A 19,000-nucleotide genomic window follows, 5' to 3' on the forward strand; every position below is an offset into this window, starting at 1 on the left:
ACCCCTTCACAACCAAGGAACGTGCGCCATTTCGACGGAAGCGCCTCTACCGGCCCAGCTTTGGACCACGTATCATGATGGTGGGCCGATCCGCACAGATAATCCCAGTCCGTAACGAGTCGACGCGCGGTAAACATGGTGGAGTGCAGATTTTATTTATAACGTGAAATTAATAGTCTTTATTGGAATGCACTGAACAACAGAAGAAATGTTCGTATTCTAATTTTGTGGGTGTGACACCATATGGAGATCAATTTACACAGCGGAATGGTGTCAGAAATTTCAGCTATGAATGAGAAAAAATCTGCAATGATTCTGTTTTAAATGTGTCATTTCGGTAAGTATCTGTTGTTAGTACGTTAATTTCCCGTCGTGGGTGTTAAGGAAGCAGTTTGCCGGTAAAGTTCGCAAAACATTTGCGAATGTAACACGTGTAAATGAATCGATCCTTTTAGAAACTGGAATGTTCACGAAGAGATACTGATATTTTACGCGGATAGGAGTCAGACTGATAAGCTATGCAGGGTCATGAAATGGTTTTATCGCGTCTGGCATTAAAGGTGCAATCTCTTACATTTCCCTACTCTATTTGACAGTCTAACTTGCCTTCTTCTAGTATGACAATTTTAGAGAAACAGTAATTATGAATGTTTATTACGTAGATTTTTTAATTCTAATTGCTGTTTAAATTTGTAACACTGAATAATTATAATTAGTAAGTCGGAATGAATTTCAGTTGTGGAGTGTTTTACGGCACTATTTGACATAATTGATGGCTCTGATTTAAAGATCGTAAATACATGGTAATGACCCGCGTGTTTATAATTGCGTGTGTATGGTTCAGTTACATGTTAAATTGCTGTAACATCATTCGGAAGGAAGGTCATTTACGAAACACCGTGATTGCGTGGGGTTAGGTTAAATGAGAATGCGTGAATATAATATAAATAAAATTGACAGTGGAACCACGGTTCCCTAGTTACCGTTGAATAGCGTTTAACTGTAGAAATATATTTGTACTGAAATAAAATTCTAATGTATACCTTTACATCTTATCTATACGTGACGTCATCCGCCGACAGCTTATCTGTGTTGCGTCTTTGTTGCCAAATAAATGTCCAAAACTCCTAAACCGTAAGAGTTAGCTCAAATCTGTTTGCAAATTTGAAAAGCTCGTGTTTATTTACGTATTTCACTCGCAATATGTCCTGATCTATCTCTTACGCTTTAGACGTGGCAAGCGGTTGAAGTTAAGGAACGAGGGTATAGTTATTACGTGTTTTGGGTAATTATTTCAACAATGTGTAAAATATGCATTATAGAATAAAGTAAACATCATTTTACTCTTTAATTTACATATAGGTTTATATTTTCTATCTTACATAGGTCTCGAGTTATTGTCGTTCGAAGAAGTTACACACCAGCGTTACCTTACAGTTTCCGTCGAGTGTGCCGTGATTTTATAAACGTTATTCGACGTTAAAATAATATTTAGTCGAAGGTTCGTGTATTCTGTTTATACAAGGAAAGGTTTCGTACAGTGAACACCGAATGTTTCTAACCTTACTCTAAAGTTCGCTGTTAACATTTTGTTGATAGTTTGTCTTTATGTAATGGATATTTATAAAAAAATCACGAAGTTTATTTAGTAATGCATATAAAATATAAAGTTATGTGAAGAGTTCGTAATATAGTTTTCCCTCGACTGCTGTATTAGTGGCTAAGGAGCTGGCTTAATTCCAATAAAAACACAACAGCACTAAATATTATACCAGAATGTAAGGCAGTTTGATTTTTAACCTTGCGTATTTGGACGCGGAAACCCTCCATCCGTCTGTATGCTTGGAACAACTCAAGAAAAGTCAAACTGATCTTACTTAAATTTGTCATTGGAGAATTTCACAAAATATTGTCGAGCCATTTCAGTTTTAATTTAGATCGGACACTTTTAAATACCACTGTACATAAGCGCACTGACGTTTCATTGAACTTAATCTGTCGAACGTGTCTGTGAAGTGTACACTGTCAGTTTTAATCCTGTTTATTATTTGTGTTCACGGGTGTACACACAGGGTGCTCCTGAAATACACGATATCATTTTAAGTGCGTGTTCTGTGCACAACAACAGTCTACAAAAAGTGCTCAAAGCTTTGCCTTGTGGTTTCACTCAGGCAGCGGACACGGCACGCTACTCGCATAGACCCCGCCGCGGTAGCCGGTTGTTCACGGCCCGCTTTTCCGCTGAAGTTTAAATTGTCTTATTTATTATATACGAGCCTCGAAGTGACGACCTTCTGCTTCTAAGTATGCCTCACATCTTGAGAATATGTAACTAGACACACACGTCGAAGATCAGCAATCAGTTGGTCGAAGAAGGGCGAGAGAACCAATCTCGCTTAACTCTCGCCCGTCTTCTGCCCTCTGTCGTAGTATACACAGTAGTGTTAACATGGCCCTGTAAATAAAAATACAGCTGATTTTAAGTCAGGTGATCTTGCCGGCCATAGCTAAAAACGAGGCGTCCGTGGACCCATTTTTATATAGACATATTTTGTTGTTATCGTGCATGTCAGAAACATCCTGTACTAGCAATCAGATAATGTAGATTTTGTTATTCCAGCCAGAGTATTGAGTAAATGTGCGAAGCTTTATAGACGAACCAGTCATGATCGCATAACCATTACACATCGTCAGATTCCAGAAGTGAGTCGTGTCTCAGTCCGTCTGTCCGTCAATAATCTCCGAATTCACTTGACGTATTTTGATAAAATGTATTCATGGTAAACACCGAACATTATCAGACGAATTTTCGGTAAATCAGGGACAGTTACCACAGTTTTCGAAATATGTCTGTTGTTGTTTTTTTTGTTTTCAATGGCGAGTCTCACCTTTTGTGCGAGTACCCCTGTTTTACGTGAAATCCAAAATTGAAGTTTATCAAAGCATTCGAAATGGCATAAATTTGCACAAAACATCACGTGACGGATGTGTACGTTTTTATTTTAAAAACTATCGATATGGTAAATATTTAATGAAGTACAAGACGGATGATTTTAGACTATGAAGTGCGCAAAGACTTAATTTCACAACAATTGGGCTATAATAACATGCAGGCCCTTAACCTGAGTTAATTCAACGTAGTGATGTCTGTAATGTGACTGTCTACGTCTAAAAATACACCGAGTCTTTAGCCAAGAGTCTTTTAACAAGCTGCAAACAGGCGGATATCTTCATGACGTTTACGATCTTTGAAAAAATTTCTATTGTCTGTGCGAGTTTTTAGTTTCCGGATCCTGAACCCAGATCAATAAACTTTCGACGGTTGTTACAAATATCCTTAAATACTGCACCCATTTCAAACCTTCATTGCATCTCCATAAATCTTCAAGCACGTAACATAATTTGTAGTTCATCGATAGAGTTAAACGCAACTGTTATTATCCGGCTCCCGGCTAGAACTACGTGACTCACGGCCGAATGCTACAAGGGTTTCCCGATTAAAATCAAGAATCTTTTAATAAAAAAGAATAAAATAAACGTAGCAATATTATAATATTTTCTGTCCGTAGCCGGTGACAGTTGCGTTCAACTTTATAAGTTAATTTTGTTTTACTCCGACTCGTAAATTTGTGACGCAGGAAACGCACTGTTTGGTCCCGGTTAATTTACCGATATGCTACTGATAGGAATTCCTTCCGTGACTCGTCATTTTCATTGATAAATTTCCAGTCTGCCCCTGGCATTTCCGTAGCTCTGCTGCACTCTGGGCGGAAGAAAAGTAGGGCATGAAGAAGCGATAGACTCTTCCGCGTGAGCGAGGAGCCGGTTGGCTGGTATCGATCCGCGACTCGTCACCAGATACAGTCACGTGACGTGCTCGTAAAATTACTCTGCAGGCCTCGACTTACAACACAGTGCTGTAAACCTAGAATTTGATGCCTTAACAGTTCTGGCACAGATTTAAAGTTTATGTGTAACGTAATCTTCTGGGGGAAACGAAGACATTTCGCTGTGTTCCGTTTCGTTGTAATCAGCCAAATTCTTGATACGCTGAGGAAGTACTTTGCAACATGGCGTCTTAACAATTAAAATGTTATCTCTAACTTTATTATGTGGATGTAGACCTCTAGAATTATTGGGAGGCTGATAATTTTCAGATCCAGGTGAAAGGTTTACCTACTCCTTAAAAATGTCTTTCATGTGGATATTTTTCCAAGAGGTTTGCCTACAATTCTGTATGAATTTCGTGTCTTACGTAATCCGAACGTCACAAAATCTGTGTTAATTTTTCGTACAGTAGACCTCGTTTCCGATTATTGAGTACAGCAGGCAATTATACCTCTAGGAAAATCGTGTTCGGCCTTCTTTCAGAAAGTATCAGTGCTTCTGCGAAGTTTACATGAGGTAATATCAGTTGGCATGGGTGTGAGGTGAATGTATTGGCAATTGGCTGAAGTGCTACAAACAAGTGTCGTCATCTTTCCATTTAGCGCCATCCCTTTAAGTTTTCTAACGACTTGAGTCCTAGATCGTAAACCAAGATGGCGGAAGGCGAGTGCCAACCTGAGAAACAGCGTTATTCGAAGTTCTCACGGCTGTGTTCTGGGTTGTTGCTGATAGAAGTTTGTCTACTTCACATTCCAGTTTCTGTTGTAAAAATCTGGAAGGGGGGGTCTGTCGTTCTGACGCGGCTGTGAAAATGAAAATTCTCCCTTGCCGTCTGTCGACATCCGGCTCTAGCGCTCCACAGCAGTCATATTTCGGAAGAGCTGTTAACAGCGCCATCTTGGCAGTTTGTCAGAAAGCAAGACATCCGCCAGAAGTGTATACAAAAATAGCGCCGTTATGAAAACAAACCTAATGAAAACTGTGGCCCATGTTGCTTGTTCGTTTGCGTGATTTGGCGTGTCGGACAGTTGGCCCGCTGTTGCGTTAATGTCGGGTGCCCTTCACAAATCAGATCACGCAATGCGTGACTCCATTCAAAGCCACCATTTCCATTCATGTAAACAAAACTCCAACGACTGTCGTGTTTTACGTATTTGAACCCACAGACAGGAAGAAGAATAATTGTGCATGGATACATACACGCACGCGCGCGCATACACGAAGGCCTAGGTTGTACAGGTTCCAAAAAACTGTATTTTTTTTTTTCATTTCGCGTAAAAATTACAGCAGAGTTCAGAACTAATACGAAATGTTAGTGCACTTTTTCCTGCTGCGACAATGGGTTCATGTCAGGTTACCATTGAGCTAGTACCTACATGAAAATAATTTTATTAGTTGTTTATTCTGCGGAATATCCAAGAAAGAATGATTTTTTTTAAAAAAAAATATATACGGTTCTCCCTACTTGAGACAAAAGTTCTAAGAATTTTTCCTTTCGTCATAATAAGCATTTTCTTGGCCGGACAGCGTTGAGACATTTCAAAGGCGAGTCCTTCCACAGCATAGCCTGCGAGCCCCAATCCCGTACTGTAGCTTCCGGTGTGTTCCTTACGTCTCGACTTTTTAATATCGCTGTTAATGCCAATATTACACGAAAGACACCAATCCACACAAACATTATTATTTAAAACATTTTAACATTACTACAAGTGCATTATTTTAGTATATTTTATCCTAAATAATTAAATCCTAATGCAGTAACTATTATTTTAATAGGTTATGTACAGTCTATGATGATCTGTGTGCTACGATTCAAACTGAGGACCTCCCGAGTACAAAGAACTACTGGTGGTAAACACAGTGCGAACTTCTGTTCCTGAATTTTGGTTAGTAAAATTGTATGCATTTTAATTAGTAGTATTAAAGAAGGTTCTGTAATGGCAGTTGTACAAGTTTCGTGCTAATGTTGAGCGACGTAGAGGTTATGAATGCGTTGCCTTGAGACATGCAGATGTTTTTATCTGTTGCAAAAACACATGACGTCATTGGCGGGACTTTTGTTTACGTTAAGAACCCTCTGGTGACGATATGCGTTACTTACGAATGTTTTCATGTACGCTGTATAACTAACAGCAAAAGTATGACCCACAGAGCATCTAATCTCGGCAGAACCTCCGTTGTTAAAGCGTACAGTGACGCGTTATATACCCCATGTTCTTAAGATAAAATCAGTGGCCACGTCTGCGCAGTCAATTTAAGATTTGAGAGCGACGATTTTGGAAAATAAACTGAAAATTATCATAAATGTGGAAGCTGATCTTCACTGCTCACTGAACAGAAGAAGGCTAGCTAATAGATTATTATTTTCAAGAAGACTGATGATTTAATGTTCTCAAGTTCTACTCTTACCCTAACTCTTAGTCTTCAATAAAATTATTTAAATATTTATTTTTTTCGTAAAAATTAACACTCTCTCTCACGTTGTGTGTGCGTATATATATATATATATGTATATATAAACTAGTCAGAATTCTGTACTTATTTGCTCCCAAAAATGAGTTTAATACTCAATTATATGATTTTCTCATAAAGAATTGCTATTTTAACATAGGATTCGATACTTTAATTTGTCATTTCTGTAGGCCTATCTGTCACATGTAATTAACTGTGGATGTTGAGGGTTCACTGTATTTTAAAATTGTAACATAATTCTATTATTAAAATTTAAAGATTATCTTACCATGTCCAGTGCTTCAAACACAAGTTTAAATTTTAATTCGTGTTAAATTATTCGTGCTGATTTAACATTGTGTGACACGGAATAACAGGACGACTGTGAATGACGTGAATGGTAAGGGTAGGAGGAGCCTATTTCAAGGCGTTATCTTGTAAAAATATTTTCAGTCAGGATAGTTGACCTTGAGGGCTTCCTTGAACATGAAGCAGGAGTTTTAACCACTGAAACATGATGTTCAATAGAATATCAGGATCTTACACCAAGTATCACAAATATTCCTACCACCCGGAAATATAAAAATCCACGCTTCATGTTGTAGAAGACCGATATTTAAAAGAATATTCGTCGTGTTTTTTACTGACAAAAAAAAATTTTTGAAAGTATTTTCAGGTAAAATGGATGATTCTTTGTGTAACCAACATCAATTCTTCCCACTAAACCACTAATAATTCTTGTGGCCACTACCGATAAAAATCTCCGGCACTGACACTGCGGATAAATGTCTCGTTTCAGGTTGCAAAGGTCTATGATGGCAGTACAGATTCTAGACGAAAACCACTTGGCTATCTGCGCCATTGTGACTGTGACCATGCAACTGATATTCTTTGTAATAGCTGCCACCTTCCAGTTGGACAAGCTGACTGACTTTGCCGGTGGTACCAACTTCATTATTCTGGCGCTACTCACCCTGTTCCTGGCACAGGTGAGACAACTGCAGTTCTGGTGACACAGTGTTTCGGGCCAGGATGGTAAGGGCGGTATCGCACTAGGATGCCAACGGGAGGCCATGGCGCAGCTGCCAGCATCTCGGCCAAACTCAATGCATTAATTTAGTAGTCATATATCGCACCTGGCATCCGTCTGGCAGCGCTTCCAACTTGGCATCGCTGCCAACCGAGATGCCAAGTTCAAATGCTACTGGCATCGCTGCCACGGCCAAGGCCAAATCAACATCACACGACAATCTGAGGCCAGTCCATTGACGTCCGTGCGTGAATGTGCTTGTGTGTATTTCTGTTTCTTCCAAACGTGGATAATTTCGACAGCGAAAGATTGATAATTGAAATTCAGTCCCGACTATGGGATTCATCTGCTATTGAATACGCAAACCGGGACTTGAAAAAAAGAAACTGGGTAGAACTTGTGGAAATATTTGGAGGAGATTTATTTACAGTAGAAAAGAAAGAATTAGCTAAGAAGTGTTTCTATGGCTTTATTTGTGGGGCCGCTTTCCAATATGGCAACTTGATTTTTAAGTTTTTTGTTTAGCAATCTATATATCTATCTATATATCACAAATAATGTGAATTAAGAAGAAACCTGCTTTTATAATGTTTTATTAAATAAAGTTTGTTCATGTAATATTACATGTGATTTGCAAGAATTGAAATATTTCAAATTCAATAATGGTATGGACGTGCAAAGTGTGTGTATGGAGAATATTTCTTACTTATTTATTTGTTACAGAATTGAAATTCACCCCAGGTATGTAGTTTTGGATAAAGGTAAATCTCATTTTCTCAAAAGTGATAAAAGTGGACATTTCTCCTTGCTAATAGCCCTTCATTTCGTGATCTCATAACGTTGATCCATCTGTTCGCTGGCAGCTTGTCTGGCGTCTTTTTCTGGCAGCTGGACGCCATGGCATCGCTGTTGGTGTCGCTGCCATGGCATCCTAGTGCGATACCGCCCTAAGTATATACTATACATGGTTTATTGAACAATGTAGAAATTAAGTCATGTACAGTTTCTGGTTCTCTTTATACTGTAGTACTTTATCGTCTCTGCCTTCAGACTCTCCTCATCGACTGTTCTGATCAGCTGACCCATTCCCTACTATCTCTTTCCTCGTACAGTTCCTCTCAAGTAATCATTTTCCAAGGTCATTGCTTATGGTCATTTTCTAACTAACTAATACGTCACACAAAAAAGCCAAATTAACTTTCTTCGTAATTAATATAGAACAGATCTGTTATGTACTTTGGATTTTAAAAATATGCCTCCGTGGAGGACTAGCGAGTCAATTATAAAAACATCTTAATTTGCCATCCAGTAGGAAGTTGATTATCAGGCGTTAGAGGTGTCAGCACTGGAGCGTGATGTCGGAGCTGCCAACTGCGTTTCCCACGTCAGCTCACACGTGGTATTTTAAGATTAAAAATGGTTATTCAGAAAAAGTGTAGCATGTAACAAATGTTATAAACATGGCAGAACAAGGCTTTAATGTTATTACGACAACTTGCAAACTACTATCGAATGTGTAGAAATGAATTTGAATAGGAAATGCTGTGGAATATCGAGGCTCATGCTTCACCATGACAACTGAGAAACAGTAATATGCATATACACGTACGTCGTTTTCTAATTCCAGACTTACGACAATCGACAATTAATGGTGACTGCGTTCATCTGTCTCTGGGGTGTCCGTCTGTCGGGATACCTGCTTTATCGTATTCTCAAGATAGGCCGTGACAAACGTTTCGATGATAAACGCAGTAACGTGATTCGATTTGCTGTCTTCTGGACTTTTCAAGTAAGTGCCCCAGATCAAGTTGTTGTTTGTTTGTTTTTTTTGTGGTACCAGAAGTGAATATAGACTTCAGAATATGATACGTGAGGTGCGTGCGTCTACCCCCAGTCATGGTATAAGTACGATGGACCGATTTTCATTAAACTCCTTGCGAATATCACATCAGTGTGAGTAATTTCAATACGTAGCGAGTGGAATTAACACGCTGTCCTCGCAAAATACAAATGGATCATTATAAACAATAAGAAAAAGCTGTCACATGTTCTTTAAATTATGTATTTATGAATTATTTGAAATCTGATAAATCACCCCAATATTCATAAGATGTATGAAAATTGTATTTGAATTATCGTTTTGAAGCTTTATATAATTATATACACCTGAGGATGGTTCTTTTAGGAACTGAAACATGTCGTGAAACATGAAAAATGATGGTCTAATGTAAATCGAATATTTCGACAAAGAACATCATTTAATATTTTAAATATTTTAAATGTTAATTATTGTAATATTTTAATAAGAATTTATTGTGATTAGACGGACAAGATTTAATATAATATATACTCCCCAATATTCTTCCTAGAAATTATTTGATTGTATCTCGGCAAATGTCACTTTTCGTCAGACCGCTTCTCTCCTCTCTCTTTTCAGGCTATCTGGGTGTATGTAGTGAGTCTTCCAGTGATCTTTATTAACTCCCCTCACAATTCAATTCCTCCAGCTACAAGGACAATGACAACGCTAGATTCTGCTGGAACAGGACTTTTTGTTATCGGTCTGCTGGCAGAAACGTACGCCGATCTTCAGAAATTTCAGTTCCGCCAGGATCCTGCTAATATTGGAAAATGGTGTAACGATGGTATGTAGCACAGACTCATGGATAATATGCCCTTACTTATAAATAAAGAAGTTTAATAATATAAAATGTGTATGTATCGTCAATTAAGACGACCATTTTCAGAAACAATATTGTAGTCAGAAGAAAAAATCGTCGTACCTTTCTCATAACAGGGTACTATCAACTCAAAATGACTGTCTTCGAGTATAAAATTAAACAACTCCATAAGAATTAATTAAATTTTATATTTGAAACGTTAACGCTTATGCCAAAGTATGAGAAATCAGACGATTATGTAATAATAAGCAAATTATTTTATGTTTATATTAAAATTAAATTAAATTAAATCCGTGGCGTAACAGCCCTCTGAGAGCTAAAGCTCTGGCCTCACGTTCACGTGCCTAAGCAGAGGTGAATGATCATCCAACCAGATATAGGATGACGTGTGGTCAGCACGACGAATCCCACAGCCAATGCTGGCTTTCCTGACCGGATTACGCTACTCATTGTAGCTCCCCAATTTCCTCACGATGCTGGGTTGGCACCGGTCGAAAGCTCATGAGAAATGAATGAATGAAATTGGAGCGCCATACGACATTTACGATGGAGAATGTTTAGCAAATTTTAACTATTATAAAACTACAAACAGTTTTGGATTAGATGAAAGAAAATACACTTCTGTATTGACTCGTCAAAAATGTCGAAGAAGTACGAAATGATAAAGATGACAATTTTTTTTTTTTTTTTAGGCTTGTGGAGGTTATCTCGTCATCCCAATTACTTTGGTGAGATAGTGCTGTGGTGGGGGATCTTCATTATATCGTTGAATGTTCTCGATGGGTTGGAGTATTTTGCCATTCTGTCTCCGATATTCACAACGCTCATCATTCTCTTCCTGTCCGGAATGCCTCTCTTGGAGAAATCGTCAGACGACAAATATCGAGAGTAAGAAATTTTGTTCCTCATTTCTTAATATTCCGCCAGACACAAGAAATTCAACTTTTTCCCCCTCGAGAAAACCATAATATTTCTATTTATTTATTATAATCTGTTTTTTTTAATTACTTACGTAGTTAACAGCTTCTTTATTGTATAAAATACAGACTAGTTAGTGATCAACATCCTCTTTATTTTATTCATAATTTATACAGATAACAAATTATATTTGCCAATCTCTACATTAAAAAGTAAATTTTATATAAAAAAAAATTTAAGCTGTTAGAAAGTACATACTCTGTTGGTCATCCTCACTGCATGATGTTTGTTGCAGCAATGTGGAGTACCGCTACTACAAAGCATCCACATCACCTCTAATCCCAATACCCCCCTCCTTCTATGTTGAGGTTCCTAGGTTTTTGAAGTTTCTGCTATGCTGTGAATATCCACTCTACGATTCACTGGATATCCCGGTTCTAGCAACGATCACCGAGTCCACTAGCATCTCGCCGGTCCAATCACAAACATAGCTACAGCAGTCGGCTAGTCGCGAACCAGCGACTAGCTTCAATAAGGCAACGGGAAGTATTACCACCATTTTGTGATGATCTGGTCTCATCTTGTCAATTACAAGTGTCAAAATATGTTATTCAACTGATTTGCATTTGAGAGTACAAACAAGGAAGGTCGAGCAGAAATCCAAAGAAGGTTGGCCAAAACAGTAAAAGAAACTGTATCGGTACTCGGTTCTGTCAATGGCAATATAACGACATATCCAGTGCATAAAATATCTGCTTAAAGTTGTGAAATATGTAAGAAATTACACAGAGTACATCCATTTTGCATTACCATGTTTGCTCAAATAATTCTTCCTCGTCCCCTATGCCATCCCTCTTTGGTTTTTAAACTCTAGAATAGGGGAGTAGAATACGGAGTATGTGGAAACGGCGATGTCAGAATGTGAGAGTAATGCGAACTTATGAAAAAGGAAGAATTGGAGTAGTTGAAATAAAAACAAAAATTCTTGACGAAACATGGCCGTTCCAAACTATTGACCAGTTCCTCATTCGTAACCCGTCTGCAGATACAGTAATATATAGTACGTATTACGCGTCGAAAGGTTTCCTGGACGTAAAATTTATGACAGAACCAGGTGGTACTAAATTGAAGATGGAAAATGATAACCTAAGTTTATGATACAGGACTTTGTCTGCGCAGATGATAGGTACTTAACTTTTCAAGAAATTTCCTGTAATCGAGCTTGAAAGCTTATAAGTTCTGTCATAACTACCTCGTATTGGACCCTGTCCTAAGCTAGTTCAAACCCATTTAGATGTTAACCTATTTCCATAAATTCAATTTTGCTAATGGTCATAGTGCAAGGGTCATTTTCATGCCCACCCCATTTATTTACATTCCAAAATCCATTTTAAAAATTCACTTACAAATTTATTTCAATTGCCTAGTTGTAGGACAGAATGTAACTTATCCTAAGACGGTTTCAGTACATAACCTCAATTTTCATGGTTAGACTGAACGCAGTGTGCTAAGTGCTTAGGACTTTTGCTTCATATTTGGGATGTCCCAAGTTGAAATATTGGCCTAGATACTTGCTATCCTGACTGAATTTTCATGTTTTTCATCAGTCCCTCCAGGCAAATGTGAGGATAGTACCTTAAATGAGGCCACAGCCACTTAAAAATATTTTTAAATTCATTATTCATTAATCTATTATTCAATACCAAATAGCTTGTTGTATTGATGGTAATTAAATGAATCCGTATTGAATGGTCCTTAGCCTCACCTAACTCTCCAAAACTGGAGACAAAAACTATTCATCGGAATATATTTTGCCAACTTCCATTCTTGAAACCCGTCTTCTGTATCTGAAAATTGAATATGTGCCTTGTAAGTGGTCCATGTAAAAGTGAATAGGATGTTATCCTTTAATGTGAGAGGGGAGGGGTAATGTGTGAGTAAATATGGTATATGCCGTCAACTCTTGATTATTCGTGGGCATGTTTTCCATGTTCCTAATAACACGCACTGAAGAAATAAAGAATAATTACAAGAGTAATTAGGAAAGACTATAAGATTACAGAGTTCATTTAGGGTACTTTACTTACTTAACAATGCTCATATGTAAAACAAAATTTGTCAGTGGAACCACGGTTCCGGAGAATTTGACGTAAATACGTCTATACGGAAAGGAAGTTTATATATTGGCTTTATTCTAAGTATTTCCTTTATACATGCTTTAAAATTGAGTAAAGTTTGATTAAGACATTGCTTATTCAACTTGAATTAGTTACGCTTAAGATGGGTCTGTAGTAGCTGAATGTAATGTAATGTAATGTTTTATAGGTAACAACAATGCTGAGTAAACAGATGTTCCTTAGGTAACCATTATTGTCGATTTGTTGATAAACAGATGAAGTTTCCTAGGTAACAACAATGCCGAGTAAACACGACGTTCCCTAGGTAACCAGGTTCCACTTTTTCGTTTCACTTTTTCGTTCCACTTTTTCGTTCCACTTTTTCGTTCCACTTTTTGCCGAATGACACCGACCCGAAAATATAGACGTATTTACGTCAAAAAAGATTGCATTGTTCCTGTTCATTCCATTAGAAAGGGATTGTCTATATAATACGAATATATGCTCATATGCGAGACAAATGATGCTCATAGTTCTACTGCATTGTGAAAATAACTTTATAATATTTATTAAAAGGTTGTCAAAGAACGGAAGTCCTCAATATTCTTCATTACTATACACTTCTCCCTCCATTACCCCGAATAAAAAGGAGTTGACTACAGTTTCATTTTATAATTAGAGTTGTAGACAACTTGCCGTAATTGTTGAAAGAGTGTACAAGAAAATATTATAGATGCCAGTGTTAAAATGACCTGTTAACATTAAATGCTCCCCCCCTGGTCTTTCTAGCCATTTAAAATTGTGACATGTACTTATAAATAGCATTTATGAAAATTATAATGAGAGTTCCAGGGTTCCTATACTGTAGAATTATAGATAATATATATTCAGGTAGTAAGAGGCATTCAGACGTGAACCGTCTCTCTTCAAATGATGTTACTACTAAAAGTGATAATGTTTCATATCATTTGTTGTTATCGCAACTGAGAATGTCTAGATATTTCTCTAAAACTGCTTTAAAAAAATTGCAATTTACTATACTAATTGTATGTTTCTGTGCATGATCTCCCACAAACAACTCTTGTAGAAATTAGTTAATTATCATGAAATTTCTTTGAAAGTTTATTCCACTCGCAATCTTGTTTGCCGTATTTTCAAAATCATACTTTCACATGTACGAACGTGGCAGACGTGTGAACTTCTGAGTAGAGAACAGTATTAGAGCTATGTAAATTTATGTTCTTGAAATTCTGTATGTCGATGAATCTTTAAATTTGTAGTTAAATGCATTCATATACAATAATAGGTACAATTAATGCAAAATTAACATGCCTAATAATCGGGATGTAACCACGATACAGTAAGAGGCACCTGCATACTGCCGCACTTACATTTGTCCGTACAAAAGCCTTTGAACAGAAATTCCTTCCCCAGTATACGGAACGTGTGTCATTAAAAGTTACGTTAAAAGTTCCGAACGTATAAGATGAGATTTAACCATTTCGAAATAAGTGTTCAAAGTCATTCATGTTTCATTTCACTTCTTGTGCCATAAGCAGCTGTTCAGGTCATCAGGTAGATCTTCTAATGGCGAACAGTGATTATAATTTTGCCATCAGTAATGCTTGTTGTGCATGGAGCAACAGTGGCGGCACCTGTATTTCGAATTAGTCATCCGAGCAACCAAAGCTGAGCCACCTCAGTCTCAAAAAAAAAAAATATATAGAAGCAACAGCAAGTTCTGTATTTGTACAACCAGATGAATCACAAAAAGGTGACGAGAAAAAGTTGCGAGTGCGTCGTATACTGTAAGGACCACATTCCTTGCTAACATTCCTGGTGCTATGTAAGGTTTTCACAGCAGTGAGTCTGAAGATCTGGGTTGTTGTGTCATGTAGTCTGAAACGTCTACCAGACTACATGGCGCAACAACCCAGAAGACAGCCATCGATTCCTAGTGCTGCGCTCAGCACAGCCTGATCAGTGCGTGGAATGGACATGTGGCGTGATCTGTTTAAAAATAATCGACTCTGTTGTCAGTTGTGTTAGTGTAGGGCTGCACGATAGAGAGAATTTTGGGTGGAGGTAGGAAAAACTATTGGTGAATGTTTGGCGGTAAACATATTTATTGTTGAACCATTATCAGGACAGGAATGTGACAGGCAATTTTTTACTTATATAAATATAAGATGGTAAAGTTGCGTCATATTGTGATATAATAAGTATATATTAAATCTTGTCCGTCTAATCACAATAATTCTTATTAAATATTAAAATATTACAATAATTAACATTTAAAATATTTAAAATATTAAATGATGTTCTTTATCGAATATTTCGATAAAGAACATCATTTAATCAATATTTTAAATGTTAATTATTGTAATATTTAATAAGAATTATTGTGATTAGACGGACAAGATTTAATATATACTTATATAAATATTTCAACACGTTTACAGAAATCGAATAATTCATATATTATTCTAGGAATGTCTGTAATATACAGTTTGTTAACCCTTACAATAAAGTTTCGGCCACATATTGCAATTTTAAAGGAGGTAATGTTTTTTTGGAACAGATAGAGAAAGCGTGGAGGTACGTGTGCGACGCTTAACAAATTGCATTTCACCACGTGTTAAAAGAGTTTGCAAGTAATCCGGTCCCTCAGAGCAGATCTAAACAGTATTTAAAAGTCAGTTCCCGTCTCAGAACAATGAATGCGAAAGGAAAAAACATAAGTACGGAACAGACTGCGGTCACCCTACTGTTTTTAGAAGTTTTCTGTTGTGTAATGCTGTTTCATTCGTAGTATGGCGAGCTGGTTGCAAGGAAAGTGTCTCGTTCAAACCTGTGGCTGAACTGTGTAGAATGCGTGTGTAATGGGTCTCGCCACCATTGCTCTATGTGTATTTCGCCTTTTCTGATTGACATTGGTAAAACAGTAGGACCAATTCCCTAGCTATCTCGCATCATACAACATAAATAAAAATCTACAAATTAACCTTTATTGTACGTGGGATCACAATTTAAGCCAAAGTACTATGGGGACTCCCTTCCTGGATTTAACCCCAGGTTTAATAGTGTAACATGTAAGAATCAATGCATGGTTGGTAAAGGTTCGTGACCCATGATCAATAACGGTTAATTCAGTTACATTCGAATATATTTGTTTACAATAAAAATGTATTCCTGACGTAGTATTCAAATCAGAGACGTCTCTCTCTGATTTTAACACTGCATAAAGGCTTACAGAAACATAGTTGCTAGTTGTAAAAGTAGTCATGCTCCCAGTTGTAATTATATATATATATGAAATATATTTGATTGTATGTATGTGCACATATATTTGTATGTGTGTTTTACGCTATAGCAGTATCACAAGCGACTGACTGCAAAGACACGTCACACTTCTATCACACACAGATTGTGGTATGGATTATGATGCCATGTAGTCTCGCACCCCAGAAGACCCATACAGCCCACATTTTACCATCTCGAATCTCATACAAGCGTCACAATACGTGAAACCGTGATGAAACCAAATATAAGTGGCACCATGAAAACATTTCACTGTAGCAGTATTATGCGAGTAGGATTCGTGCTTACGCCATTTATATTTTCTCTCTCCCCTCCCTGTTACCAGTCACATGATTACCATTAGTCAGGTGAAATATTATTTGTGGTACTGCTATAGCTATAATTTGATTGGCATAAATTAATTCATAGGCTAATAGCAGTCTTGTTATAGAAATACTATAGTTAGGTAGCTTGCTAAGAGCACTTGCATTTTGTTAGTTCTGTTAATGACAGCAAGAATTCTCTTACATTTTATCATGTTTCATAGGATTATCATAGTATTAAAGGATCAAATATACAGTTTCTAGTACTTGAAGTAGGCCTGTGAAAAGTTTAAGAAATATCGGTGCCATTGACCGTTCCCATACGCACTCAAATGGGTATATCGGTTTCTCTTGAGCTCACCTCCGAGCTGTGAGTACCTCCCCCAAATGTCTGATTTCACCACAACCTTCAAAACAGCTTTTGAGGTTCACTAATTATTGGCCATAATTTATAATCAATATCTCCTGTATACCTCAATTGAGAGTAGCTCAGACACAGGAATAACTTTCTCTTTTTTACATCGTGTCGTCGCCGTCAACACTGACACATCTCATTCTGAACATCTTTGTGATACTAGTGGGAATGTCTTGTCAGAATCTGTAAAGGATCTCAGTCCAACATTTTCAGATCTGTGGTAATAAGAATGATACAGTGAAATAACGCTAGAAAAATTGTGATATAAAACAGAAGCCTTAATGCCAGTTAACAAATGTTCAAGTTTGCTGACATTACAGTAACTATGTTTACAAGTTTCCAGTTTCTCTCTGTAATGACCTTGAGAAAGTTAAACTGGGTACAGTGACTAGGCTATGGGTTGGATTACCAGGTCTTTATTTCTGGCAGGAGTTATTTTCAACCATGACATACAAGAAGTAGATCTCGTGGGAAAAGACTAAGTGATAATGATGCACATGACCAGTTAAATGCTTCAGATGGAATGATGAGATGCTTCACAAAGATACAAAATTCCCTGGTAAGAATCAGGCAGACCGTAGTGGACCTTCCACTTTTTTTTTGGGGGGGGGGGGGGGGGGGATTTCCTTATAAAGAAAATGGAAGTACAAAATATAATTTTACTGTTTTTTGAAACTTATTCTGCACTTAAAAGAGGTAGAATTAATGAAACGGTTATCTCTAAGATGTTCTTTAGTAGCATTATCCATAAGTCAGAAATACAAAGAGGAGCTGGTTTCTCCTCTCCTAAGCTGGAGGCAATGTTGCACAGCAGGAACATTGATTTATATGTTAAAGGGAAACAGTCTGATTCTCAGCTGGGGTATGAGCTATCTTGGTAGTGTCTGTTTATGGTGCTTGTAAGTTTCTCCAGGTGAATGCTGGGACAATACCTTGATATATACCTCAACTGTCACCATTAAAATCTTCCTACTCACTGTCTTTCTTACTTGTTTGACAGTATTCAAATAATCCTTGAAGTTTGTGCTGTTCAATCTGTTGTTCCAGAGTTAACCAGCCTTGTTCCCCATGTTAAAACACTTCAGACATCTCCAATATAAGCCAATTTGATTTTACTACAAATAAGGTAGTTACATTTTAGATAATTAAATTACAGAAAGAATGTAAAATAAAAGCTGACTTAAGCACTGTACTTAAAGAGGGAATCAAGAGAGAATCACGAAATATTTGTAGTCCTTGGATAGAAAACAGGAATCAAGAGAGAATTATGAAATAATATTTGTGGTCTTTGGATAAAAAATAAGTGCCAACATATTGTTCTGAATAAACAATAACAGTTCTTGAAATCCACTGTCTGTTATTGAAAGTGTGTAATTCTCCACAGAAATTTCCAGAAGCTATCAATATTCCTTAGCTGATCCTTATTTTTATATGATGCACTATTCTAAGCATTTGCATATGTAATAGTCAACTTTGTGGCACATAATGTAGGTGATTGTTTAGCTACAACGTGTTTCAGGAATGACCTCAGGCCACTGTTACACAGTTACAATATTAAAACCTAAGTTCATATTTTTGAACAACAATGTATACTGGTCATGGGAGATGTCTACCTCTTAGGAAAACATGACTAGCATGGGAGGACCCATGAAACTCAAAGAGACCAGGTATCCTGACTGTGGGTTTATGTAATTTTCTTCAGTCCCTCTGGTCAAATGCAAGGATTGTGCCTATTAGGCTATGACAGCTTCCTTCCATATAATTTCCAATTTATTGTTCATTAATCACCAATAGCTGTTTAGGTTGGGAAACCGCGGTCAGATCCTCGGCAGGGGTGTCCAGACCAGATATTGCACCCAGCCAGCTATTCACTCACT

At 37.3% G+C, this 19,000-nt stretch overlaps 1 protein-coding gene across 4 annotated transcripts; it reads left to right on the forward strand.

The window, feature by feature from the left end:
* Nucleotides 1-95: 95 nt before the first annotated feature.
* On the forward strand, nt 96-18,469 carry LOC110834685 (uncharacterized). 4 transcript variants are annotated; one of them, XM_022074112.2, is made up of 7 exons: nt 96-337; nt 5,665-5,774; nt 7,139-7,328; nt 8,997-9,158; nt 9,807-10,014; nt 10,743-10,938; nt 11,264-18,469. In XM_022074112.2, the coding sequence occupies exons 3-7, from the start codon at nt 7,152-7,154 to the stop codon at nt 11,457-11,459; spliced, it is 939 nt and encodes a 312-aa protein (XP_021929804.1). In that variant the 5' UTR covers nt 96-337; nt 5,665-5,774; nt 7,139-7,151; the 3' UTR covers nt 11,460-18,469. The 4 variants fall into 4 exon arrangements, with proteins under 4 accessions (XP_021929804.1, XP_021929807.1, XP_087200025.1 ...); XM_022074113.2 differs by lacking the exon at nt 96-337 and adding an exon at nt 3,911-4,163; XM_022074115.2 differs by lacking the exon at nt 8,997-9,158.
* Nucleotides 18,470-19,000: the final 531 nt, after the last annotated feature.

The sequence above is a fragment of the Zootermopsis nevadensis genome, unplaced genomic scaffold (genome assembly GCF_977971745.1).
Source record: "Zootermopsis nevadensis isolate Lab colony 2312 unplaced genomic scaffold, Znev_1.0 Znev_ptg000007l, whole genome shotgun sequence".
NCBI lineage: Eukaryota > Metazoa > Arthropoda > Insecta > Blattodea > Termopsidae > Zootermopsis > Zootermopsis nevadensis.